The following is a 27,245-nucleotide window of genomic DNA, read 5'->3' as shown; positions in this document are numbered from 1 at the left end:
TAGGGAAACTAACTATTTTTGAGGTCAAAAGGTCAAAGGTCAACTCAAGGTCAGCCTTCCAAAATCATTTTTCATCTGAAAAATCATCACTTTTCTTCCTGTTGACTCGAGCTTTGATCGAGATTGTCAATTTTAATCTTGATGAAATGGACAATTTGCTGTATCAATGGAATTTTTTTTTCTTGGGGAGGGGGGGGGGGGGGCGCGTACTTTGCAAGTATCGTGCTCCGCATGACGTCTTCTTGTTTGTCTTTCTTTATGTTTAACACAGTAAATTAGTTTCGGGGAACACAAGACGATTGAGAAAAGTGAAAACGACAGCCCCTTCAGCATTTGTTCGAGCACCACGATAGCACTGTTTCCAAGGAGACCGCCATGTTGTTAAGCGGTGCCGAGCGCTCCGTTCCGTTTGAGTGCTTGTTTGAGCACATTGAATCAACTAAGCCGCTTGGTGGGCGATAGCAAGCTGCTTGCTAACAGAACACACCCCTGGAAATTAATAATTAATGAATTCCTTGTGAAAGCTTGCAGGGACGGCGTGATGGTCCGAGATTCTGAGAGGAATAAACTCGAAAGTTGAGAAGGTATCTTTAGTAATGTGAAGCTAGTGTGGCGTAATCGTATAGTATACTGTTCGTACTGTACTGTCGCTTCCTCTGAACTTCATTTTTCGTCTCGTTGTTCAGAGTTTCGTCAGTGCGGTCAAAGTTCCGACATGAGGCGGTGTATAAGCTTACCGCTCATCAGTCGGTGTCTGTCGTTCATAAATACTTGAAGCTGAATGTTTTGCTCTTCTTTTACAAAGTGTAAACAAAAGTACTGAAAGCAGTTCATTTCGATTCCGTGGATATGAGACAGGTATTGCTTTGATTAGTTTAAGTTATTGGACTGTATGTTCGGCCGATGACGCCTGAATAAACCGATTTAATTGCTAACTTCTACAGTGCGTTTGACGCGAAATATGCGTCGTTTTGCATTGCCCTATCTTTCTAATTGAAGGGATTCACGTGAATTAACGAATATCGAAATTGAAAGTGACCTCTTGCGGTTGGGAACTACGTTTCGTGGTTTAGTACGGTGATAGTTTGTTCTTGGTTTCGATTTATTACTTTATTTTCATATCGCAGTGAAGCGCGGTGCTACGTGCGCTTGCTTGTACAACAAGAAGGAAGCGGAGAACGCGGTGAGTTTAAGAGTCTTTATTAAACGAGCTCAACTGTAGCACTAGCGCGCTCCGGGCTGCGGCGCTGCGCGCCTGGTGTATATCCCGCGGCCACGCCTACCCCTCGGGCGTGGCCGCCGCCCACTTGGTGCGCGGATTGATGCCCTCACGCCAGTGAGCTTTCGTGTCCTCCACACGCGCCCCCCCAGAATTCCCGCGCACCTGGAGGGCCAGTTTGCGGGGCAAACGGATGACCCGGCCGAAGCGCCCTCTGGCGACCGGCGGCGTCCGGGGTGCAGGGATGCCAGCTGGGATGCCCCCGGCTGCGCCCGGGATGGGTGCAGGACCGGGGGGCGGCGGGCCTGGGAGGTGCCGGGGGTCCGCCCGCAGGGGGGCGGCCCCGACGCGGGGGCCGAGCCACCGGCGGTGGGTGGTCCACGTCGAGGTGGGCCGGTTTGAGGCGATCCACCAGGACGCGGTCGGGAGTACCGCCGATGTCCAAGGTGAAGTGTTTCACCCCGGTCTCCAGCACGCGGAAAGGCCCGTCGTACGGGAGCCGCAGTGGTGTCCGGTGGGCGTCGTGCCGGACGAAGACGTACTCCGCGGTACGAAGCTCCGGGGCGACGTGCGTAGGCGGGTGCCCGTGGTGCGCCGTCGGCACTGGGGCGAACCTCCGGGCTGTCTCCTGCAGCGCGGAGCGCTCCTGCGCCGCGGACCATGGTGCCGTGGGGTCGGGGAGGAACTCGCCCGGCACCCGCAGCGGTTGTCCGAAGACCAACTCCGCCGCGGATGCGCGCAGGTCGTCCTTGGGTGCCGTCCAGAGGCCCAGCAGGACCCAGGGGAGCCTGTCGACCCAGCCGCCGTCGCGGAGGGTGGCCCGGAGCGCGGCCTTCAACGAGCGGTGGAACCGCTCGCACAGGCCGTTGGCCTGGGGGTGGTAGGCCGTGGTTCGGTGCAGCTGGACCCCGGGCCCCCGCGCGACCGCCCCCCAGAGCTCCGAGGTGAACTGGGGGCCGCGGTCGGACGATATGTCCAAGGGGGCGCCGGACCGGGCGACCCAGGTGGCGATGAACGCCTGTGCGACGTCCGCCGCCATCGTCGCCGCCAAAGGCACGGCCTCCGGCCACCGGGTGGTGCGGTCCACCATTGTCAGGACATGGGTGAAACCCCGCGAGGGGGGCATAGGTCCCACCAGGTCCACGTGTACATGGTCGAACCTTCGTTCCGGCACCGTGAACGGGGCCAATGGGGACTGTGTGTGCCGGTGCACCTTCGCGCGCTGGCACGCGAGGCACGTCCTGGTCCAGCCGCGGACGGCCTTCCGGAGGCCATGCCAGACAAACCTGTCGGCGACCAACCTCTGGGAGTCCTTCGTGCCCGGGTGGGACAGGCTGTGGATGGCGTCAAACACCTGGCGCTGCCAGCCCGCGGGCACGATGGGGCGAGGCCGCCTGAGGGAGACGTCACACAAGAGGGCCGCGCCGTCGAACGGTACCTCGGTGACGCGGAGGCCCGTGACGGCGGTCCGCAAGGCCTGGACGCCGGGGTCGGCGGCCTGGTCCGCCGCCATCCGGGCATAGTCGATGCCAAGGTGGACTGCGTGGGCGACGGACCGGGAAAGGCAATCCGCCACCGGGTTGTACTTCCCCGCGACGTGCCGGATGTCCGTTGTGTACTTGGACACGGCCGAGAGGTGACGCTGCTGCCGGGCCGACCACGGCTCGGCGACCTTGCCCATCTCGAAGACCAGTGGCTTGTGGTCGACGAAGGCCGTGAATGCACGGCCCTCGAGCAGATGGCGGAAGTGCCTGACCGTCAGGTGAAGCCCGAGCAACTCGCGGTCGAAGATACTATAGCGGCGTTCGGGCGGGCGAAGCTGCCGGCTGAAGAACGCCAGCGGTTGCCAAGCACCACGCACCCATTGCTCGTGCAGCGCGCCCACTGCGTAGTCCGAGGCGTCGGTGGTGAGGGCGATCGGTGCATCGGGCGCCGGGTGCGCGAGCATGGTGGCGTTAGCCAAGGCGAGCTTCGCGCCTGCGAACGCCGCGTCCATCTGCTCGGTCCAGGTAACGTCACCTTTGCCCGGCTTCCCTCGGAGGGCCTCGTGCAAGTGGCGCAGGAGCTGGGCGATGCGGGGCAGGACCGATGGTAAAAGTTTACCATGCCCAGGAACTCCTGGAGCCCCTTGATCGTGCGGGGGCACGGAAACCCCTTCACCGCCTCCACCTTGGCCGGTAGGGGGACGGCCCCGTGCCTGGTGACGCGGTGCCCCAAAAAATCGATGTCGGCGACGCCGAACCGGCACTTGGCGGGGTTCACGATGAGGCCATGCTGGCCCAGACGTTCGAAGAGCATGCGGAGATTGTGAAGGTGCTCTTCGCGGGACACGCTGGCGACGAGGATGTCGTCCAGGTATACGTACACAAAATCCAAGTCGCGCAAGACGCTGTCCATGAGTCGCTGGAACGCCTGAGCCGCATTCTTCAAACCGAAGGGCATCCGAAGAAATTCGAACAGTCCTTACGGCGTGATGACCGCCGTCTTCGGGATGTCCTCCGGCCTGACGGGGACCTGATGGTAGCCGCGTATGAGGTCCACCTTCGAAAAGAAGGACATGCCCGCCAACCGGGCGGAGAAGTCCTGGATGTGGGGGACGGGGTAGCGGTCGGGGGTGGTGGCGTCGTTGAGGCGCCGGTAGTCCCCGCACGGTCGCCATCCCCCGCCGGGCTTTGGCACGATGTGAAGCGGCGATGCCCAAGCACTCTCGGAGCGCCGCACGATGCCGAGCCGCTCCAGCGTAGCGAACTCCGCTTTAGCCACCGCGAGCTTCGTCGGCTCGAGGCGGCGTGCCCGGGCGTAGACCGGTGGCCCGGCGGTGGGGATGTGGTGTTCCACCCCGTGCTTGACGGCCCCCGCGGAGAAGGTGGGCCGCGTAAGGGCCGGGAAGCTGGCGAGGAGGCGGGTGAAGTCGTCCGCTGCCGGAAGCGTACAAACTAACCTCGCCGGGACCGAACCGCTCAGCAAGCCGCTTGGTGAGCCGCTCAGTGAGCCGCTCAACGAGCTGCCCAGCGCGCAAGCAAGCGAGCTGAACGTTTCAGCCTGGACAAGGCGTCTGTTCTTCACATCTACCAACAACCCGTGTGCACAGAGGAAGTCCGCACCGAGTAGTGCCATGGGGACACTAGCGGTTACGAACGTCCACTCGAAGCGTTGCCTTCCGAACCACAGGGAGAGGCAGCGCTTCCTGAATGTGCGTATGGGTGTTCCGTTCGCGGCAAGCAACGCGGGTCCCCGGCCCGCGGTGTGCTTGTCGGACGTAGAGGCAGGGATAACGCTCACCTGTGCCCCCGTATCGCATAGGAAACGGCGCCCGGACAAGGTGTCCGTCATAAAAAGAAGGCTGCCGGAATGGCCGACGCTCAAGGCCGCTACCGAGCGCCGGCTTTGTAGTTTCCCGACTTGCCGAAGGAGCACGGCGGGCAACAAGTCCTCGCCTTGTGGCCAAAACCTGGCGTGGAAATGGCACCAGGTTTGCGGCGAAGGCAGAGGCCGCGGTTTTCGCGGTGGTGGTGGGCGTGGCGTGGCGGCGGCCACGCGGCGTGCGTCAGCCTCGGGATCCCCGAGGTGTGGTGCATCAGCATCAGGGTCAGCCTCGGGATGCGCAGCGGCCGCGCCAAAACTCACCTGTGCGTCCAAAGCCGCGAAGAACCTGTCGGCCTCGGCAGCGAGCGCTCGGGGTTCCGTCGTCACAGAACCGGCCAACGCGAGGCGTACTCGTGCCGGCAGCTGGCGTCGAAATAACGCCCGGAAAAGAGCGTTCGGGGTTTCGTCGCCCATCAATGACAGCATATGGTCCATGCGGACCGACGGTCGCGTGTCACCGAGCTCGGGGAGGTCCAGGAGGCGGTCGGCCCGTGCGTCCACCGTGAGGCCGAACGTGGCGAGGAGGAGACGCTTGATCGCCTCGTACCTGCCGTCGGCCGGTGGGTTCCTCAGGACCGACAGGACGCGGGCGGCTGTGCCGGGCCTGAGGGAAGGGACCACGTGGCAGTACATGGTCTCGTCCACTGTGATGCCTCGAAGTCGGAACTGGGCTTCTGCCTGCAGGAACCAGACTTCGGCTTGCGTCTCCCAGAACTCGGGGAGTTTCATTTGGACTGTGTTGTTTGCCATTGCGATGGCGTATTCGGGTGGTCAGCGACGGCTGACCAGAACGTCGGAGTCACCAATGAAGCGCGGTGCTACGCGCGCTTGCTTGTACAACAAGAAGGAAGCGGACAACGCGGTGAGTTTAAGTCTTTATTAAACGAGCTCAACTGTAGCACTGGCGTGCTCCGGGCTGCGCGCCCGGTGTATATCCCGCGGCCACGCCTACCCCTCGGGTGTGGCCGCCGCCCACTTGGTGCGCGGAATGATGCCCTCACGCCAGTGAGCTTTTGTGTCCACCACAACAGACTCCTTTGTCTATCGCATCGTTAGGTGAATTGTTTTCGACACGTAAATAACTTGCCGTCTTGCGGTATGTGATGAGAAGTACCTTATTAATCAAAAGTACTTTGATGTACAGAGTACGATTGGTAAAATGCTCTCATTGCGTCGCTATGAAAACGAGTGATCGCTTTATGGAGTTTCCATGGCAACCGCCTCGCATTAATTTTCAAAAATATACTGTCGAGGCTCATGGAAGAGCGCATTGCCAGTGGGAAATGTATCAGCAACAGAAAACGAATGTAGCGCATTACAAGAAGAGCACAGGTATATGACAGGTCAAGTGGTTTCTACCAGTGAACTCGAGTTTCTTGGATTTCCTTGAATCGTATAACTATAAGAATGAGAACAGGATCTCAAGGGGTGTGTTAAAGCTCAGTGGTTGAAATTGAAGACACCAGGGGATGACTGGACAGCAGATATGAAGTCCTGTATTGAAGAGACAAGAAACTCGTGTAGTTTCACAGGTGAAGAAAGAAAGGTATCATCGAATGGAGGTTGTTGAGTTTAGACTTGCACAGTAACAATAAAAGGGTTTCTGATGCAACACGTGTGACCTCGAGGGGTGCGGGCTGGAAGGTGAAGTAAGAGGGCTGGAGGAGTAAGACAAGAATAGAAGTGGTTAAAATAACTGCAAGGCCACCAACCACTCGGGTTCCTGATGCGGGACTCCAATGGCATGGAAGCCATTGGATTCCAGGGCACCAAGTGGGAGTAATCTGGGAAGTTGCAAGCCCAATCTCCTGTGGGGAGCTAAATTCTGCCACACTATGGCTGTAGGCGTACTGCCCCTTTAAAACCCGTGGAAGTCGGAGGAAGGACCTGGCCCGAGGAGGAATTCTGAGATGGTGGACAGCTTGGAGATGTGATCTATCCAGGACAGAATATTGCTGAAAGTAAGGCCAAGGAGTTCTGAAGACCTTACTGCTTCTGGAGGTTGACCATAGAAATATATCAAGGGATTTGCATGCGTATGGGTAGGTAAGGTGAGAATATGGGTCTTTCTTGCACTAAATTGCTCATTATGCACTAACGGTCAAAGGTTTTAGAAAACCTCAATTTTTCCAGTTTTTATTGAAATTTACGCAGTTTAACGTCCAGTGAATAACCTGAAATGGTACAAAGGTAAGCAGTAAACTGCTCGAGGTTAAAAAAAAAAAGTTTAGGTTAGCAAAAACGGGAAAATAATGTAAATTGCACAGTTATATTGTAAAAAGGCCTTCTTCAGGGAACAAGTAATGGGTTAACAACTTACAGCTGTTCTGCAGCAAAGTAAGTAAATTAAGCCTTGAAAGTTGATGCAAACAATTCCTACAGGTGTCCCAACCTCTGCTGATTACTTGATTACAAACCCCCTGTCTGTATAAAAGCAGTATTTGAACAGACTGTTATTAACTTATTACACCCTCTGAAACATTATTTGGACAATATTGCACTGCAGGAAATAGTATATTGTAAATTGGAGGAAACTCTGACTGGAAGAGGTCTGGCAGACCCAAAGCCACAACAGAATCAGAAAGACAAGTTTCTGAGAGTCAACAGCTTGCGTGATAGGCGGCTCACAGGACAACAGCTTCAAGCACAGCTTAACACTGGTCGAAGTAAGCAAGTCTCTGTTTCAACTGTGAAGAGAAGACTTCGAGCTGCAGGTTTGACAGGTCGAGTGGCAGTAAGAAAGCCATTGCTAAGATGGCAACATAAGAAAAAGAGGCTTGCCTGGGCCATGAAGCACCGCCAGTGGACTACTGAAGACTGGAAGAAGGTCTTATGGACCGATGAATCAAAATTTGAAATCTGGTTCATCACGCAGGGTTTTTGTACGCCGTCGAGCAGGCGAAAGGATGGCTCCTCAGTGTGTGACACCAACTGTCAAACATGGAGGAGGAAGCATGATGGTCTGGGGCTCTTTTGCTGGATCCAGAGTCGGCGACTTGCCCAGAGTGACTGGCACCCTGAACCAAAAGGGCTACCACAGCATTTTGCAGCACTATGCAATACCCTCTGGTATACGCCTAGTTGGTCAGGGGGTTCATCCTACGGCAAGATAATGACCCTAAACACACCTCCATTCCATGTCAAAACTACCTTCGAGGAAAAGAACAAAACGGTAGGCTTCAAATCATGGAATGGCCAGCACAGTCTCTAGACTTAAACCCCATCGAGCTGGTTTGGGATGAACTGGACAGAAGGGTGAAAGCAAAGCAAAGCAACCTACAAGTGCAACACATTTGTGGGAACTTTTGCAACAGTGTTGGGAAGAACTTCCCGAACAATATTTGATTTGCATTGTAGAAAGAATGCCACGAGTGTGTTCGGCGGTGATATCTGCAAAATGTGGCTACTTTGCTGAGGCAAAAATTTAAATTTAATTTTGTTAAACAAAATGATTCAATGATTTCTTTTTATCTCCAATTGTTTATTTGTTCTATGTTTAATTTCAGAGTACATTGAGACATTAGACTGCGTACATTTCAATAAAAACTGGAAAAATTGAGCTGTTCTAAAACTTTTGACCGGTAGTGGAGGTAGATCACCATTTACTTGTTTTTTCCAGATCGGCAGAGGAGTGTTGAGCTATCTCACACAAAGTAGTCATCTGCAAAGTGACACCAGTGCCGAAGACGTATCATTGATGTATATCAGGAGTAAGAACAGGATTGGTCTCAAAACACCACTTTGAGGGACACCGACCTCTCTAAGTACAGCATGGGGTAGTATTCCATCCAAAACAGCCAGGCCACTGCTTGTGAGCAAAAGCAAATCTGATAGTTAGTCTAGGAGGGGAACCTGATGACAAATAATAGGGTGAAATTAAAAAATGCTACTTACTCTTTACTGATAGTTTTATTTTGACGACTTTGCATTTTTAAAGAATTTCCTCATGTTCCATTTGCCAACTTCATTTGGCAAGACACGTGAATAAAGTGCTAACGTCATGCTGTTTGCTTAATTCTTACCACCAGGAATGACTATTTTTATCCTGCGCTTGTGAAGCAAAACGTGAGGTCAAGGAATTGGTTCCTTCTGTCCCTCTCTACAAACGTCAGTTTATGATCGAGGAACAACTTGATTTCAATTGAATGTTACATTTTGAACACAAATCAACATTAATTGGAAAACGAACCTGCAATTTCGCAGTACTTTTGCTCTGGCTTCATCCTGATCACGCATGCGGAGAGATGAAGTGATGATGTCCACTCTCGCATCATCAGATGCATAGGGCTGCCAAAGCAGTTTCTTGACTATTGTGCACAATCCTGGTCGGCCTCGGAAGGATGACAGGCTGAGTCAACCCAACCTGGTGTTAATTCGACGACCGACTGGGATTTGAACTCAGGACCCCAGAATCCCAAGCCAGTACCCTAACCATTAAGCCAACACCAGGCTTACATTTGCAGAGAGGAATGAGAATGTTTTTACTCTGTCTACCTGTCTGGCAGTCAAACAAATTGAAAATCATTTCAAACAGGAAACTTACTGTTTTCAAGGACGTCATAAAGGACATAAACAACAGGTACGATGAACTAACCTCGTGTTAAATAAGGAGGTGTAAAATAAGCTGCATCAATGGCGGTTAACCCTGGTGTTGGGCTAGCGGCTAGGGTGCCGGCTTAGGATCCTAGGATCCCGTGTTCGTAATCCCGGTCGATTGCTGAATTAACGCCAGGGGGGTTGACTCAGCCTGTCATCCTTCCGAGGTCGGCTAATTGAGTACCAGTTCACTGGTAATTCCCTGTTTGTCGTTATTTAAAGGCGGCAAAAATGGTTGGCGTCAGGAAGGGCATCCGGCCGTAAAATATTGCTTCAAAAAGGGGACCGAAAAACAACAACAACCACGGTTCCCGAAAAAGGCCAACCCCCGCTTTGCGGGGAAAAATGGCCTCTAAAGGTGGTTATATATATTTATAATGGCGGTAAACTTCCGAAAAAAGATTTCTTTTCTACAACCTTTAAAACCTCTATTTAATTCCAATTTAATTATATATTTAAACACTGCAAACACAAATCACCTTTTTGGCACTTTCAAAACCCTTCCATTTAGCAGTACCGGACTTGGATAAAATATTACGGCATTTCACGTCATCAGGACCAATCAAATGTGCTGCTCAGACCCCGCCCATGTCCTGTTTTCCTAAAACACAATGGTGGGGTCGGGGGATAAGGTGTTCTTTGAACTCTCCAGTGCTGATTTGTTTTATTGTTTAGAAGTAAAATTCATGAATCTGTAAAATATAGGACTCTTTATATTAGATTGTAACACAGAAGAGCAAGGTGACAGGAGGTAAAAAACAACGGTCTGATCGTGGGGCCACAGGCGGACATCAAGCAAATTAATTAATGAACAGGAAAAGAGGAAGAGAAGATGGGGACTAATTAAACTGATTGTGTGGAGGAGGAAGGAAGTGCGTGTGGGTTTGATAAACAAAGAAAGCAAAGAGTGGAGAATTGGGATTAAAGTGACCGGAGGGCACGGAGATGTCACCTGTGGGTAAGGTGGGAAGCCAGCCTAAAGGTTGATTTTTGTTTGATGCCATATCATTCATTGAATTATGTTGAAATAAGCACATTGGGTCCAAAGTACGTGTCCTAAACTGGTTATTGATGTAAATGTGTGCAAATCCACAGATTGCAGAGCAAGGCAGTCATGCCTGAGAGAGGAAACGCTGACCAACGTTTCCTGCTGCTTTATGGCTCACAGAAAGGGCTGGCCCAGTCTCTGAGTCAGGACATTCAGGAACAGGCAGAGCAACGAGGGCTTTATGCAGAACGTCACTGCCTCAGCAGGACCAGCAGAGCTGTAAGAACTGAGAGATCAAGGAATATGTATCTCTCCATTTGTGGGGGGAGGAGGGACGGGGAGGGTGAGCTGTTTAACAATCGGGGTTCTCTGTTTAAAATTGATCAACTATCGTTTTAAAACTTGAACTCACCATGGCTGATGACTCATGGCATGGAGAGCACGCATTTTGATCATCGGAACTAACATGCTTCAATCAAAGCATAAAAGCCACATCACACTTTGGGACAGACTAGAAATGATGATGAATGTTTTTGAAGATTCCAGTTACAGGGCCCCCAAATGAGCTGATTGAGCGACTTTGGGTCGGGGTCGACATGTAGACCCGCATTGCAAGCACATATTCATTTCTAAACTTTAACATTCGGTGTCTTCAACTATTCTTCAAAAAATAATCTTTTTCTGCCTTAACAGTTTGAGCTCGCACATGAGAGAGCACCGGTGGTCATTGTGGTGTCGACCACAGGGGACGGAGAGCCGCCAGACACAGCCACAAAATTTGTTCGTTCCATCCAGCGCAAGGGGTTACCGCCCAACCACTTCTGCCACCTTCGCTACACTCTGTTGGGTGCGCATAGCCTGACATTGCTCTTTTTGTAATCTAACTCTGTACAGTGCCAATGTCCTGATTGCTTAAACTTTAGAAATAATTAACGACGCAAATAACAACTTTGAGTTCGCCATACACACTGACAGTTGCTCTTTCTTGTGAAAGTTAATAAATATCACATTTTGTATAACTGAATTGTAGACTTCAATAAAAAATTAATTAATAAAAGGTAATTAATTGATAAAATATAATAAAAATATAATTTTGTATAATTGATCGCAAAGCATGAAATGGAAAAGTCTGAAGAAAATAACATCAGCAGGAAGAATGGTTTGTTTTGAGTGACCTTTGAACCTACAAGCAGGGTTGCGCACTTGCTTAGTGTGCTCCGAAGCGTATATGCTTGAATTACTGGGGTTTTATTTGGATGGAGACCTTACTATTATTATCATATTTGGACGGAGACCCTTAGTATTGCTACATATTCGGAACCACCGGAGGTGATTGATGAAGGTCCATTGGAACTTTCTAGCTTTAGAGGACATTTGTGTCTCCGCAAGGACCCGATGTGTTCAATAAGGTAATCGCTGAGATCCACATTGTGAAAAACGAGTTTATTACCCACCCCCTCCCATCCCCTACATGCACATAGAGGAAAGCTAGGGTCAAGCAATTGGGTCACTCTGTCTGTCTGTCGGTCTATGATCGAGGAACGACTTGATTTTAATTGAATTTGATATTTTGAACACGGGAGAAAATGAATCGGAATACAAACCTGCAGTTTAGCAGTACTTTGGCTCTGAATTTGACAAATTGTGCGGAATCTCGTCCCGATCGTGCATGCGCACATGGTAAAGCAATTGCTTCAGTTTGTCCGTCTGGCAGTTTGCAGTCAACCAAAATTGTAGATCATACCAAAGAGGAAACGTACTGTTTGAGGGGCGTCATAAAGGGTACAAACACCAGTGAAGAATAATTTGACATGTAAAAGAGGGTGCTTCAATGGCGGTAAACTTCCGATTCAATGGCTTCTTTCGTTTTTTCTACAAACTATAAAACATTATGTTATTTCAATTGAATTATATATTTGAACACTGTAGCACACAAATCGCCCTGGTTTGCACTTTTTTTTTTTGTTGTTGTATACTGAATCGAGGCTCGTGAAAGAGCTGACATTTATTTCACAACCAAATCAACCAGACAAACAAAATATATAAAAAGAGGGAGCGGAAGACAAGATGGGGAGAGAAGGGGAAGCACACAAACACAACATTTGAGGGCAGGGAGATGTGTGGGAGGGAGAGGGCTTGGTGGGAGGAGGCGTAGGAAGGGGGGGGGGGGGGGGGGGACTTCCCAAAACCTTCAGTTTAGTAGTGCTTGGGGGAAATTATATGCCGTTTCGACCAATCAAATTTGCCACACAGTCAGTATGGGGGGGGGGGGGGGGGGGGTAGTTTCTTCATCGAGATTCTTCTTTCATCGAGAAATCATCGAGATTCTTCTTCTTCTGCTTCCAATAAAAAAATTTCCAATAAAGTCCCATGTCCTTTTTCTCAAGACAGCACGGGGTAAGGTATACAACAAACCCTGCCCCATTTCCTTTCTCTCTTGCTCCGAAGAAGGGTTAAAGGCCAGAAATGTCAGCTTATCTTTTATTCGCGGTGGATCAATTACCATTTAGGTATTTTATTTTCTATTTGTTTTGTTCTATGAACTCGTGTTCTCGTTGTACATGTTATTGGCATGATCCATTCATCTTGTGTAGTACAATTTCTTAATTCTCACCATTCATGGGATGGAAGGATGGATTAGAACCGTAGTTATTCCAAGTTTACATCTTGATGAGCTAAGGCCGTGGTGGAACGAGCACCTTAGACATAGACATGATCATGCAACCTTGTACCCACCTCATGCATGACCGAATTGCATTGTTCTTGAGCATTCGGTGATGAGACAAAATGTGTTTTATCTGATTCATAACACCTTCAACATGTACCTTTTTAACCTTTTATCTTCATACCAGCTCTGGGTGACAGTAATTACACAAACTTTTGCAACTGTGGCCGTACCATCGACCAACACCTGGCTAAGCTGGGTGGACACCGATTCTACCCCACAGGTCACTGTGACGATGCTGTTGGGTGAGTCATTTAAATACCTGTATTTAATAGAACTATAGGAACAACAAACTATTTCGACCTCATTTCCATTTTTATGTGGTGAGATCTAATGATACCAAGCTGTTGCTGCCCCACCTTTTGTACAGTACTTCTCCACTGTCCTCCATCCCCTACTAACTCTCTCCACACTCCTGCCACCCCATTTAACTTCCATCCTTCCTCACACAATTTTACCAATCCACCTCTTTTCCTCATACCCTACTCCCTCAACCTATTCACTTTCTTTACCATTCTCTCATCCTCCATCTGCACCACGTGCTCAGCCCACCTCAGCCGGGCTCTTTACTGATCTCCCTGTCAAGCTCATCCTCTCATCGATCTCGGCCCTCAGTTCATCCATCCTCTTTCTATACACCTTTACTCCCACTATTCACCTGACCATGTTGTTTTTGCTGACCTGAAGGCTCTGCAGAACAAACGATCTGAAGCCAAATGATTCTCACTGCCTCATCAGATGTTAAAACTGCTTAAAGGTTAAAACGGATAATTTTTGCGGTGCACCTATGGTGAAAAAAATGAATGATAAATATTATTTGAATTATCTGTGAGATTAAAGCGCGGCGTTACGCGCGCTGCTTGCGAGCAAGGAGGAAGCGGACAAGCGGTAACTTATAAGCGTCTTTATTTCAGGAGCTCACTGTAACACTGGCGCGCTCCGGGCTGCGCGCCCGGTGTATATCATGAGGCCACGCCTACCCCTCGGGCGTGGCCACCGCCCACTTGGTGCGCGGAATGATGTCACCACGCCAGTGGGCTTTTGTGTCCGCCACACGCGCCCCCCCAGAATTCCCGTGCACCTGGAGGGCCAGTTTGCGGGGCAGACGAATGACCCGGCCGAAGCGCCCCCTGGCGATCGGCGGCGTCCGGGGTGCAGGGATGCCAGGTGGGATGCCCCTGGCTGGCCCTGGGATGGGTGCAGGACCGGGGGGCGGCGTGGCGGCGGGGCCGGGGGTCCGCCCGCAGGGGGGCGGCCCCGACGTGGGGTTCGGGCCACTGGCGGTGGATGGTCCACGTCGAGGTGGGCCGGCTTGAGGCGGTCTACCGAAACGCGGTCAGGAGTACCGCCGATGTCCAGGGTGAAGTGCTTCGCCCCGGTCTCCAGCACGCGGAAAGGCCCGTCGTACGGGGGCCGCAGTGGTGTCCGGTGGGCATCGTGGCGGATGAAGACGTACTCCGCCGTGCGAAGCTCCGGGGCGACGTGCGTCGGTGGGTGCCCGTGGCATGCCATTGGCACCGGGGCGAACCTCTGGGCGGTCTCTTGCAGAGCGGAGCGCTGCTGTGCCGCGGACCATGGTGCCGTGGAGTCGGGGAGGAACTCGCCTGGCACCCGCAGCGGTTGCCCGAGGACCAACTCCGCTGCGGATGCGCGCAGGTCCTCCTTGGGCGCCGTCCGGAGGCCCAGCAGGACCCAGGGGAGCCTGTCGACCCAGCCGCCGTCGCGGAGGGTGGCCCGGAGCGCGGCCTTCAATGAGCGGTGAAATCGCTCACACAGGCCGTTAGCCTGGGGGTGGTAGGCCGTGGTTCGGTGCAGCCGGACCCCGAGCCCCTGCACGACCGCCCCCCAGAGCTCCGAGGTGAACTGGGGGCCGCGGTCGGACGAGATGTCTGAGGGGGCGCCGAACCGGGCGACCCAGGTGGCGATGAAAGCCTGCGCGACATCGGCCGCCATTGTCGACGCCAAGAGCACGGCCTCCGGCCACCGGGTGGTGCGGTCCACCATGGTGAGGACGTAGGTGAAACCCCGCGATGGGGGCAGAGGTCCCACCAGGTCCACGTGGACGTGGTCAAACCGGCGTTCCGGCACCGTGAATGGGGCCAACGGGGCCTGGGTGTGCCGGTGCACCTTGGCGCGCTGGCACGCGAGGCACGTCCTGGCCCAGCCGCGGACGGCCTTCCGGAGGCCATGCCAGACGAACTTGTCGGCGATCAGCCTTTGCGAGGCCCTCGCGCCCGGGTGGGACAGGCCGTGGATGGCGTCAAACACCTGGCGCTGCCAGCCCGCGGGCACGATGGGGCGAGGACGCCCGAGGGAGACGTCGCACAAGAGGGGCCGCGCCCGTGCCGTCGAACGCCACCTCGGTGACGCGGAGGCCCGTGACGGCGGTCCGCAAGGCCTGGACGTCGGGGTCAGCGGCCTGGTCTGCTGCCATCCGGGCATAGTCGATGCCGAGGTGGACTGCGTGGGCGACGGCCCGGGAAAGGCAATCCGCCACCGGGTTGTCCTTCCCCGCGACGTGCTGGATGTCCGTCGTGTACTCGGACACGGCCGAGAGGTGACGCTGCTGCCGGGCCGACCACGGCTCGGTGACCTTGCCCATCGCGAAGATCAGCGGCTTGTGGTCGACGAAGGCAGTGAACGCACGGCCCTCGAGCAGATGGCGGAAGTGCCTGACCGCCAAGTGAAGCCCGAGCAACTCGCGGTCGAAGGTACTGTAACGGCGTTCGGGCGGGCGAAGCTGCCGGCTAAAGAACGCCAGCGGTTGCCAAGCTCCACGCACCCATTGCTCGTGCACCGCGCCCACCACGTAGTCCGAGGCATCGGTGGTGAGGGCGATCGGTGCATCGGGCGCCGGGTGCGCGAGCATGGTGGCGTTAGCCAAGGCGAGCTTCGCACCCGTGAACGCCGTGTCCATCTGCTCGGTCCAGGTAACGTCGCCTTTGCCCGGCTTACCTCGGAGAGCTTCGTGCAGGGGGCGCAGGAGCTGGGCGATACGGGGCAGGAACCGATGGTAAAAGTTCACCATGCCCAGGAACTCCTGCAGCCCTCTGATCGTGCAGGGGCGCGGCAACCCCTTCACCGCCTCCACCTTGGCCGGCAGGGGGACGGCTCCGTGCCTGGTGACACGGTGCTCCAGAAAATCGATTATGGTGGCGCCGAACCGGCACTTTGCGGGGTTCACAATCAGGCCATGCTGGCCCAGGCGTTCGAAGAGCGTGCGGAGGTGGCGTAGGTGCTCTTCGCGGGACGCGCTGGCGACGAGGATATCGTCCAGGTAGACGTAGACAAAATCCAAGTCACGCAGGACGCTGTCCATCAGTCGCTGGAACGCCTGAGCCGCATTCTTCAGACCGAAGGGCATGCGCAGGAACTCGAAGAGTCCGAATGGCGTGATGACCGCCGTCTTCGGGACGTCCTCCGGCCTGACGGGGACCTGATGGTAGCCGCGTATGAGGTCCACCTTCGAGAAGAAGGACATGCCCGCCAAACGGTCGGAAAAGTCCTGAATGTGGGGGACAGGGTAGCGGTCGGGAGTCGTGGCGTCATTGAGACGGCGATAGTCCCCGCACGGTCGCCATCCCCCGCCGGGCTTCGGCACGATGTGCATCGGCGACGCCCAAGCGCTCTCTGAGCGCCGAACGATGCCGAGTCGCTCCAGGGTAGCGAACCCCGCTTTTGCCACCGCCAGCTTCGTCGGCTCGAGGCGGCGTGCCCGGGCGTAGACCGGTGGCCCGACGGTGGGGATGTGATGGGCCACCCCGTGCTTGACGGCCCCCGCCGAGAAGGTGGGCCGCTTGAGGGCCGGGAAGCCGGCGAGGAGGCGGGTGAATGCGTCCGCTGCCAGAAGCGTACAGACCAACGTGGCCGGAACCGAACCGTTCGGCAAGCCGCTTGGCAAGCCGCTCGTTGAGCTGGGCAACGCACAAGCGAGCGAGCTGAACGTCTCGGCCTGGACAAGACGTCTGCGCTTGACGTCGACCAGGAGCCCATTAGCGCACAGGAAGTCCGCGCCAAGCAGTGCCAAGGGCACGTCGGCGGTGACGAACGTCCATCGGAAAACCTGCCCTCCGAACCGCAGAGAGAGGCAGCGTTTTCCGTATGTACGGATGGGCGTCCCGTTCGCGGCAAGCAGCGCGGGGCCCCCAGCCGCGGCGTGCTTGTCTGACGTGCCGGCGGGAACGACACTCACCTGCGCTCCCGTGTCGCACAGGTAACGGCGCCCGGAGAAGGTGTCCGTTATGAACAGCAGGCTGCTCGAACGGCCGGCGCTCATCGCCACTATTGAGCGCCGGCCCAGGCGTTTCCCGACCTGTTGAAGGAGCATGGCGGATGACACTGCCGAGCTTCGTGGCCGAACTTGGCGTGGAACCAGCACCAGGTGGTGGAGCTGGAGGAGCGCGGCTGGCTCCGCCAGGCCCGTGGAAGCGGTGGCGGTTTTCGCCGCGGCGGTGGGCGGGGCGTGGCGGCGGTCACGAGGTGCGTATCAGCATGCTGCGTATGCTGTATAAGCTGATGCTGTGGATCAGCAGCATCAGCAGCAGCATCAGCCACGAGGGCCATGACGGCCACGCCGACTCTCGCCCGCGTGTCCGGAGCGGCGAAGTACTTGTCCGCCTCGGCTGCCAATGCTCGGGGTTCCGTTAGCCCGGTTCTGGCCAACGCGAGGCGAACCTGCGCTGGAAGTTGGCGACGGAAAAGCGCCCGGAATAGAGAACCGGGGGCTTCGTCGCCCAACAGTGACAGCATATGGTCCATTCGGACCGACGGGCGCGTGTCACCGAGCTCGGGGAGATCCAGGAGGCGGTCGGCCCGTGCGTCGTCCGTGAGGCCGAACGTGGCTAGGAGTAGCCGCTTGAGTGCCTCGTACTTGTGGCCGTCCGGTGGGTGGCGAAGGACGGACACAACTCGAGCGGCCGTGCCGGGCCCGAGGGAGGCGACGACGTGGCAATAGCGCGTGTCATCGCCGGTGAGGCGCCGAAGCTGAAATTGGGCTTCGGCCTGGACGAACCAGACTTCGGCCTGAGCCTCCCAAAATTCTGGAAGTTTGATGAAGTTGGCCATGGCAATGGCGTCGCGTGTGGAAGGATCGCTCCGGCAGATCCAACGTCAAGGGGGTCACCAGTAAAGCGCGGCGTTACGCGCGCTGCTTGCGAGCAAGGAGGAAGCGGACAAGCGGTAACTTATAAGCGTCTTTATTTCAGGAGCTCACTGTAACACTGGCGCGCTCCGGGCTGCGCGCCCGGTGTATATCATGAGGCCACGCCTACCCCTTGGGCGTGGCCACTGCCCACTTGGTGCGCGGAATGATGTCACCACGCCAGTGGGCTTTTGTGTCCGCCACAAGATTATTTATTTCAACCCAGGTTTGTCTTCCTGTTTTCAACATGTCTAAGCGTTATAAATGTCTCTTACACCTGTTTCTGAAGAAAGATGGTTTCTGTGACTTAGTTAGTGGATGCTTTTACCGCATTTCAAGGATTACCAAGTGGTATGGCTGTGCACTGTACGTAATCGTTGTTTACTGGATCTCGAGGCGGTTTAATATGTTGGAGAATATCGAGTTAAATTTTAACAACTCGTGTGACCATGTGTTTGTATGTAGGGTTGAAGAAATTGCCGAGCCGTGGATAGAAGGCCTGTGGGAAGTCCTCAAGAAGGAGCTTGGTGGACGGCAATGGACCCAGGCTAATGAGAACACCATGACAACTGGTAGAGACCCAGTTGTTCGAAGCGAAGGTTGCATTGGCATGGTTAAAGAAAGCGAGTTTACTGTAACAAATACAGACGCTGTCTCCAACATGTCATCTACTTGTCACATCAAAGGAGGAGGTAAGACTGCTCCTGTGCTTATGGAGGCTGATAAGACTTTGGAGGCATTCATTGAGCGAAGCGTGAGGCCGGATAAAGCAGCTGTCGGGACGTGTGAGGCTCTTGAACCTTCCCCTTCCCAAAAACCCAAAGATGCTGCATCCTTCTCACAGGGAGAGGAACATGGGAGTATGAGTTCAGGAGATGATAAATTGATCACTGTACTGTCGATGAGCTGTCGCAACCTGAGCATCACTTCATCTTCTGAGACAAAATCGCATTCGTCTCCTGCAAATTCACAACCTCCGTCCGCTTGGACCAGGCCTGCTCCACATTTGTCCAATGTGGCGCTGAATGTACCCTCCCTCCCAGCATCCTTCCTGGAAATAGACATCCAGCGCAACACCCATTTTGATGTAAGTCATCGCCCAGTAACAGTGAAGTTACAGTGCATCCAAATGTTTCGATCAATTTAACACTGTTACTGGGCGATGTTACTGTTACTGTTACTGTTACTGGGCAACACATTTAACATCATATTATACTCAAACATTTATGAGATTTCTATAAAAACAATTTGGGTTTGACATACTGTATTTTAAAATAGAATCTGCCAGATGGAATTTAACTACAAATTGTGCTGATCTTTAACCTTTACTGTTGAGAACGGTGATGTCTTCTTTTTTTTTCTTTTTTTTACCTGTAAGTCACTTCATAACATACCGTGATGTCGTTGTGAAGATTCAGAATTCTCCTCCGATTTTGCATCGACTTTCCGCTGCTGTATATAGAACAAGAAAGAGCAATTAGAGATTGCAGACCCTCGCCTGGACGTGTTTTAGTGGTTTTAAAGGCTTTTGTGTTAAAACAAATATAGCGGCCGAACCACGTGACTGATGACGTCATCATTCTTTTTCTCCACCAATTTATCCATAGATGACGCTGAATAAATTTCATCCTGATCGGATGAAGTTTTGTACTTGTCGAATTATGACGTCATAATGGAGGAACCTATGACATCATCATTAACATATGTTATTCCCTATGGAGAGTTGTTTACAATGAGCCATGTCTCAATTTTTTCTATTTAGCGCTTTTGGAGATATTGAGGTGCAAAGTTTTTCGGTTTTTCCAAGATTGCGCCCATACCACGTGACCTATGATGTCATAATTCTACAGAAAAATCATTAAATCATTAAAAAGAATTGATCATTAAAAAATTCTGCAGGAGGAGAGGTGCACCTATGGTGAAAATATCCTGTCAATCGGACCAATGGTTGAAAAGAAAATCATATTTATTCTGTGCGGACAAACAAACAAACAGACAGACAGACAGACAGGCAGGCAGACAGACAAAAAAACGGACTCAAATGCAATACCATCTCTTCTGGCGAGGGTAATAAATGTACTCACAATCGCCTATCTGGGTTGATGTGTATAATGTAGATGACAAATTTCGCATTATGAGGTTGTAATGCCATTATTTTTTATTTTGAAATTAAACGTTTGAATAAACATTCAACACCAAATATTAATAACAAAAATATTAATAAATCAACAACAAAATAAACTTCAATATTCAACAACAAATTCTTAAATCAAACATGGGAAATTTATTAAATTCAACTGAGGATGTAAATCAAATTTAACATTGGAAAGTCATCAAAATCATAAAATTCAACATTGTAAATTCATCAAAATCATCAAATTCCACAATGGAAGTTCAACTGAGGATGTGCATCATATTCAGCATTGGAAATTCATCAAAATCATCAAATTTCAACATTGTAAGTTCATCAAAACAGAAAATTCAACATTGTAAATTCATCAAAATCAGCAAATTCAACATTGGAAATTCACCAAATTCAACTGAGGATTTGCATCAAATTCAACATTGGAAATTCATCAAAATCATCAAATTCAACATTGTAAATTCTTCAAAATCATCAAATTCAACATTGGAAATTCCCCAAATTCAACTGTGGATTTGCATCAAATTCAACAGTGGAAATTTATCAAAACATCACATTCAACATTGTAAACTCCTCAAAATCATGATATGAAACATTGGAAATTCATCAAAATCATCAAATTCAATATTGGAAATTCAACTGAGAATTTGAATCAAATTCAACATCGGATATTCATGAAAATCTTCAAATGCAACATTGGAAATTCATCAAAATCATCAAATTTAACATCAGAAATTCATCAAAATCATCAAATTTAAAATTGGAAATTCATCAAAATCAGCAAATTCAACATGGAAATTCAACTGAAAATTTGAATCAAATTCAACATTGTATATTCATGAAAATCATCAAATTGAACATTGTAAATTCATGAAAATCATCAAATTCAACATTGGAAATGCATCAAAATGATCATATTCAACATTGGAAATTCATCAGAATCATCAAATTCAATATTGGAACTGCAACTGAGAATTTTATTCAAATTCAACATTGGAAATTCATCAAAATCATCATATTCAACATTGGAAATTCACCAATTTCAACTGAGGATTTGCATCAAATGCAACATTGGAAATTTATTGTCCCCCGTCGCACAGCGGAGCGAAAGGGGGACTATGGTTTTCCCCTCAGTCCGTGTGTCCGTCCGTCCGTCCATGCGTGTGTGCGTGTGGACGTGCGTGCATGCGTGCGTAAGCGAAGGACCGCATTCGAATTTGGTGTGTGGGTGCAACCCACGTCAAAATCCAAGATGGCCGCCGCCATGTATGTCTAATGCCATGTATGTCTGAACTTTGTGAGCTGAATATCTTGAAAAATAAGCGAAGTACCAACTTCTAATCTGGTGTGTGGGTGTATCTCGGCATAAGGAAGAACGCCATTGAAAATTGGGTCGCCACGTCAAAATCCAAGATGGCCGCCACCATATATATGTCTGAACCTTGTGAGCGAAATATCTCGAAAAATAAGCGAAGTACCAACTTCTCATCTGGTGTGTGGGTGTATCTAGGCACAAGCAAGAACGCTGTTGAAAATTGGGTCGCCACGTCAAAATCCAAGATGGCCGCCGCCATGTATGTCTGAACCTTGTGAGATGAATATCTTGAAAAATAAGCGAAGTACCAACTTCTAATTTGGTGTGTTGGTGTATCTCGGCATCAGGAAGAACGCTGTTGAAAATTGGGTCGCCACGTCAAAATACAAGATGGCCGCCGCCATGTATGTCTGAACCTTGTGAGCGAAATATCTTGAAAAATAAGCAAAGTACCAACTTCTAATCTGGTGTTTGGGTGTATCTAGGCACAAGGAAGAACGCTATTGAAAATTGGGTCGCCACGTCAAAATCCAAGATGGCCGCCGCCATGTATGTCTGAACCTTGTGAGCGAAATATCTTGAAAAATAAGCAAAGTACCAACTTCTAATCTGGTGTTTGGGTGTATCTAGGCACAAGGAAGAACGCTTGAAAATTGGGTGGCCACGTCAAAATCCAAGATGGCCGCCTCCATGTATGTCTGAACCGTGTGAGCGAAATATCATATCATAGCATGTTTTCTGCGTTTTCCACTTTGTCAACTCACATCACTTCACCGACGGGGGACCTAGGCGTAACGCTTGTTAAAAACATCAAATTCAACATTGCAAATTCATCAAAATCGTCAAATTCAACATTGGAAATTCATCAAAATCAGCAAATTCAACATTGGAAATTCATCAAATTCAGCAAATTCAACATTAGGAATTCATCAAAATCAACATTGGAATTTCGGCAAATTCAACTGAGGATGTGTAGCAAATTCAACATTGGAAATTCATCAAAATCATCATATTCAACATTGTAAATTCATCAAAATCATCAAATTCATTATTGGAAATGCAACTGAGAATTTGAATGAAATTAAACATTGTAAATTCATCAATAACATCAAATTTAACATTGGAAATTCACCAAATTAAGCTGAGGATTTGCATCAAATTCAACATTGCAAATTCATCAAAATCGTCAAATTCAACATTGGAAATTCATCAAAATCAGCAAATTCAACATTGGAAATTCATCAAATTCAGCAAATTCAACATTAGGAATTCATCAAAATCAACATTGGAATTTCGGCAAATTCAACTGAGGATGTGTAGCAAATTCAACATTGGAAACTCATCAAAATCAGCAAATTCAACATTGGAAATTCATCAAAATCATCATATTCAACATTGTAAATTCATCAAAATCATCAAATTCATTATTGGAAATGCAACTGAGAATTTGAATGAAATTAAACATTGTAAATTCATCAATAACATCAAATTTAACATTGGAAATTCACCAAATTAAGCTGAGGATTTGCATCAAATTCAACATTGGAAATTCATCAAAAACATCAAATTCTCCATTGGAAATTCATAAAAATCATCAAATTAATCATTGTAATTTCATCAAAATCATTAAATTTAATTGAGGATGCATTGGAAAGTAACCCAGACATATGGGTTTCCACAGAAACAGTAGAGCGTTCAATTTATAACTCCACATCAGAGAAGAGCAGTGGAACTTGTGAATGGAAGAGCAACTTAACTGAGCTTGAACAGTTTTGTACAGAAGAATGCGAAAATATTGCGCAGTCAAGGTGTGCAAAGTTGGGAGAGACCTATCCGGCTATCCCAACGGACTAACAGCTGTAGTTGTTGTCAAAGGTGCTTCCACCTCGTGTTAATTCATGTGGGTGGACACTTATCCAACCAAGATATTCTAGTTTTATATTTTAATGAATTTTCACTTGTCAGTTGTGGGTTATGATGTGTAAATAAAGGTGGAAAAATTCTGATTTAATTCAATGAAATTCCAAGCTATACGGCAACCAAAGCCGAGTCACGCTAGTACATTAAATGATGCACACCTTACTTAAATATAACATGTCCACCACCCAGCACTACCACACCCATCTACCTCTGGATCAAACTGTTATTCAAATATTCAAACGGTTACTTATAAGAGTTTTATTTAACATGCTGCCTTGTCTCCTCGCAACCACTGAAATGGGCAAACAATATATATCTATCTATATATATATATATATATATATATATATATATATATATATATATATATATATATATATATATATATATATATATATATATATATATATAATATATATTGTCGCGTAACCGTGATTAACACCACAGTTACGGATGACCGATTTGCGAGACTTTAACTCCCGAGGCGAACACTCAATGGCGGACTCACGTTCAACACCAACGCGCGAAATGGCGGGACGCAGCGAAGGCTCCGCAGCCTTATCTATTAAAATGAAACACCCAGGAAACTGCGTTCAAATATGTACAGAAAATAATATAAGGATTTATTATTAAAAGTAAAGCCAGTGAAAAAGCACGCGCCGGTAATATTAATAACTAAATCGGGACGTCCCCACACGACTGATATCAAACACAAAACGAGGGAGATTAATACGAAAATAACAAGTCACGTCGTGTGCAGTGTACGCGGATCCGGGCTTATCTGTCTTTGTCGTCTTTGTGGCTGCCGTCCAACACCGCTCCTTTCGGCCCGATCGCACACCTCGCTCCAAGTTCCACGGCCCTCTGCCTCCGCCTCCAAGCGCCACCAGGCCTCGTCGGTCCAACGCAGGGCTGCACGAAGCAACCAAAAACCAAGTGCCAACTGCCAACTGCTGAGTGCCGAGTGCCAACTGCCAACTGCAACGAGCTGTGGTCACGAACTGTAGAAACTGGCACGAACCGTCAACTGCCACGAGCTCTCACTTCTCTCAACTGCCACTCCGGTACCGAACTGGGACGCTCTACTCAACTGTTCAACGAACTGGGACGACTCGAGATCAGATCGCAACTCAACTCAACTGGCGAAAATGGCGTCCGACCGTCGCATATATCTCTCCCCGATGACGTCACATTCGCGCACTCCTCAGCCAATCATATGGTCCCAGCTCGCCGGTCACGCCCTCTACGGCATGCGACTCCTAACATCTCCCCCGTTACGCGACCCTGCGGTCCTGTGCAACACGTGCCGGCCAGGTTCGTAGGCCTTGGGAGGTGTACACGGTGGCGGCCAATTGTGGTGGTGTTTTTGGCCTGGTGGTGCCCATTTATTACGAAGTCAATGTCAGGGAAAGGGAATTATTTAATGTTGCACTAAGGACCTAACTAATGTTTATGTGGTTTGCAGTGCCATAAAGGACAAAGGTTTGATTACTAGGTGATACTCACAGGGGCGTTACCTTTAATTCCTCACTATTTAACACTCGAATCTCCAGGTAGATCCACACTCATACATCTTACCCCGACAACCGCCTGAACATCAATAACTTATTACATGTAGAGTCCCTGTCACGACAGCCGAATACCTACCTATTCAGATCTACCTAGCTCTAGATGTTGCATTACCAAATTCATAACACAGCCCCCCCCCTGGAACCGTAGCTCCTGCAAGGTTCACCGCAGGGCTACCATTCCAGCCTTAACACTTACTGTCACACACTTAATTAACCTATGAAATAAATCAGGAAGGGCTGTGGGAAGTGAGTCGGACTACCTACCTACACTTCCTTAACATGCTGAACCCCTTAACCATCATGCAAGTATGTACATCTTCTTCGTTGTTCCTGTGGAGGGAGGAAACAACAACACACAACACTAACTTAACCACAAAACTTAACCATCTTTCCAAAACTCAAAACTCTAACCTTTGTACATACCCTGGTCTACAGACCGCGTCCCCCGGTGGATGCCACAAGACACAACCTTACCTGCGGGGCCATCCCCAATGCATCCCCCTAAATTTCCTCGGGCCCCGTCCAGATGTTACAGGTGAGTGACACGGCTCGGTGGATTTCGCCCACATTCATGCAACACAGACCCCTTAACCACTCATTCTCATTCCATAGGTCATCAAGGCATTTCAAAAATCAACAAAGCACTTATTCCCAATACACCCCCTGCAGGACCATGGCATTGATGTCATTCACGTGTGTGTGCATTCCTCAACTAGGCAGCGGGGAGGTACCGCACAAAAGATGGTGGGGGCGCATCAGGCTGTGGTGCCCGCAGTCCCAAAAACAAGTCAACCGACTTACAAATTCATTGCCCCCCCCCCCCCTTTACCTCTTGGCCCCGTGACAGCCCAACAGCCCCTTTCCGCCGTTACCTCGCCGGTGAGGGTCTCCACACACACCAGGCTCCTTTGCCTCCTGCTTTCGCGCAGCAACACGGGTCACCGGGGGACTTCCTCACCCCGCGGCGCCCAACCAGACCCTCCACCGACGAGCTCCAATTTCCAGTTACCACCGGCTGCCAGGGGTAATTGCCGCAGAGGGGGGCCCGCAGGCATCGCTCCTCAGAGCTTGCTCTGTACCTGCGGACACACACACCTTCCCCACCCACAAGACTCCAAAACACACTTCCTCCCCCGCTGCCATTCAATTCTCCACACAACTCAGCACAATTCAGTACAATTCATAGATGTTGTAAAAGGTGTTACAAGGCTTGCCATGGCCTGCTACATGTGAAATTCCCCCAGTTCACATTTAAACCATCACATCTTCCCAAAAGCACAATTATCACCCCTCATTATCTCCAATAATCATCACACACTCTCCAGGTTCCACTCTCACGACCACATCAAAACACGTAACCACAATACAAAAACATACGCCACCCACAAGACACTGTGGCTCCCATTCCATCCCCTCACCGGCCATGTCATCACTCTCACCCGCCTCCCAACTCCAATTTACATGTCCCCAATTTCCAAAGCAAATCCTGAAGCCTGGGACAGTACTCCTCAAAGCACTCACCTTAAGTGCAGGTAGTTGCAGGTTGGTCAGGTTCAAAGTGCAATCCACCCATACAATTCCCAAAATTTCACATTGGGCCTACCAAATCCTTCCAAATTTCTCTTTTGTCCCCACTACACTGGCAGGTATGTGGATCCGCATCCAACGGTGATCATCACTACACAACTACCTGTGGCCACGACAGCTCTGCACCTCTACCGTGCAAGGGTCACCGGGACAAGGTGAGCAGTCAAAACGCCAACATGGCCCATGAGTGTCCATAAGGGCGCGACCCACCATCCATCCTTCGGCCCCCCTGCGAGGAACACAGCTGCAGCAGCCCCAGCTGGCCAATGTGGTGAGCACTTGCTGCCACAACACACACTACCGCACACACAACCTCGGCCCTGGGGGGCACGGTCGCAGTGCGTGGCATCCCTACAGCCACGTCCCCTGCACCTCCCCATCATCCCCCAGTCCGACTACAGAACTGCAGCCCCCCCAGTGCTCACCCACACTTGACCACACCAAGGTCCAGTCAACAGCCATGCTCCACCAGGAGACCCACCCAGAAGACATGGTCCACACACCTCGGACACGCACAGCACCACGTTGACCCTCAGGCTACACAACTACATCCCCATCATCCCGCGTCCCAAATATCAGCACAGTTGCCCCCGCAACCAGTTGAAAGCTGTGTCTTGCTACCCTATTAATTCCATCACAGCCTCCAACACTTTGGTCTACACACCTGGATCAATA

At 50.6% G+C, this 27,245-nt stretch overlaps 1 protein-coding gene across 3 annotated transcripts in view; it reads left to right on the top strand.

Annotated features, from left to right (window-relative positions):
• Positions 1–485: 485 nt before the first annotated feature.
• Positions 486–27,245, top strand: part of MTRR (5-methyltetrahydrofolate-homocysteine methyltransferase reductase) — a 60,004-nt gene continuing 33,244 nt past the window's right edge. Inside the window, exons 1-5 of one of the 3 annotated variants that reach the window (XM_068120363.2) lie at positions 486–584; positions 10,277–10,448; positions 10,863–11,016; positions 13,022–13,139; positions 18,500–19,121. In XM_068120363.2, the coding sequence (XP_067976464.2) occupies positions 10,296–10,448; positions 10,863–11,016; positions 13,022–13,139; positions 18,500–19,121 (1,047 nt within the window). In that variant the 5' untranslated portion in view covers positions 486–584; positions 10,277–10,295. Of the gene's footprint in view, positions 585–652; positions 859–6,459; positions 6,547–10,276; positions 10,449–10,862; positions 11,017–13,021; positions 13,140–18,499; positions 19,122–27,245 lie in introns of those variants that run through there. The other 2 variants (XM_068120364.2, XM_078779987.1) reach the window with 2 other exon arrangements.

This window comes from Myxine glutinosa, chromosome 6, assembly GCF_964187855.1.
Source record: "Myxine glutinosa chromosome 6, kmMyxGlut1.1, whole genome shotgun sequence".
NCBI lineage: Eukaryota > Metazoa > Chordata > Myxini > Myxiniformes > Myxinidae > Myxine > Myxine glutinosa.
Note: the sequence above shows the minus strand (reverse complement) of the source record. Positions and strands in the feature narration are given on the sequence as shown.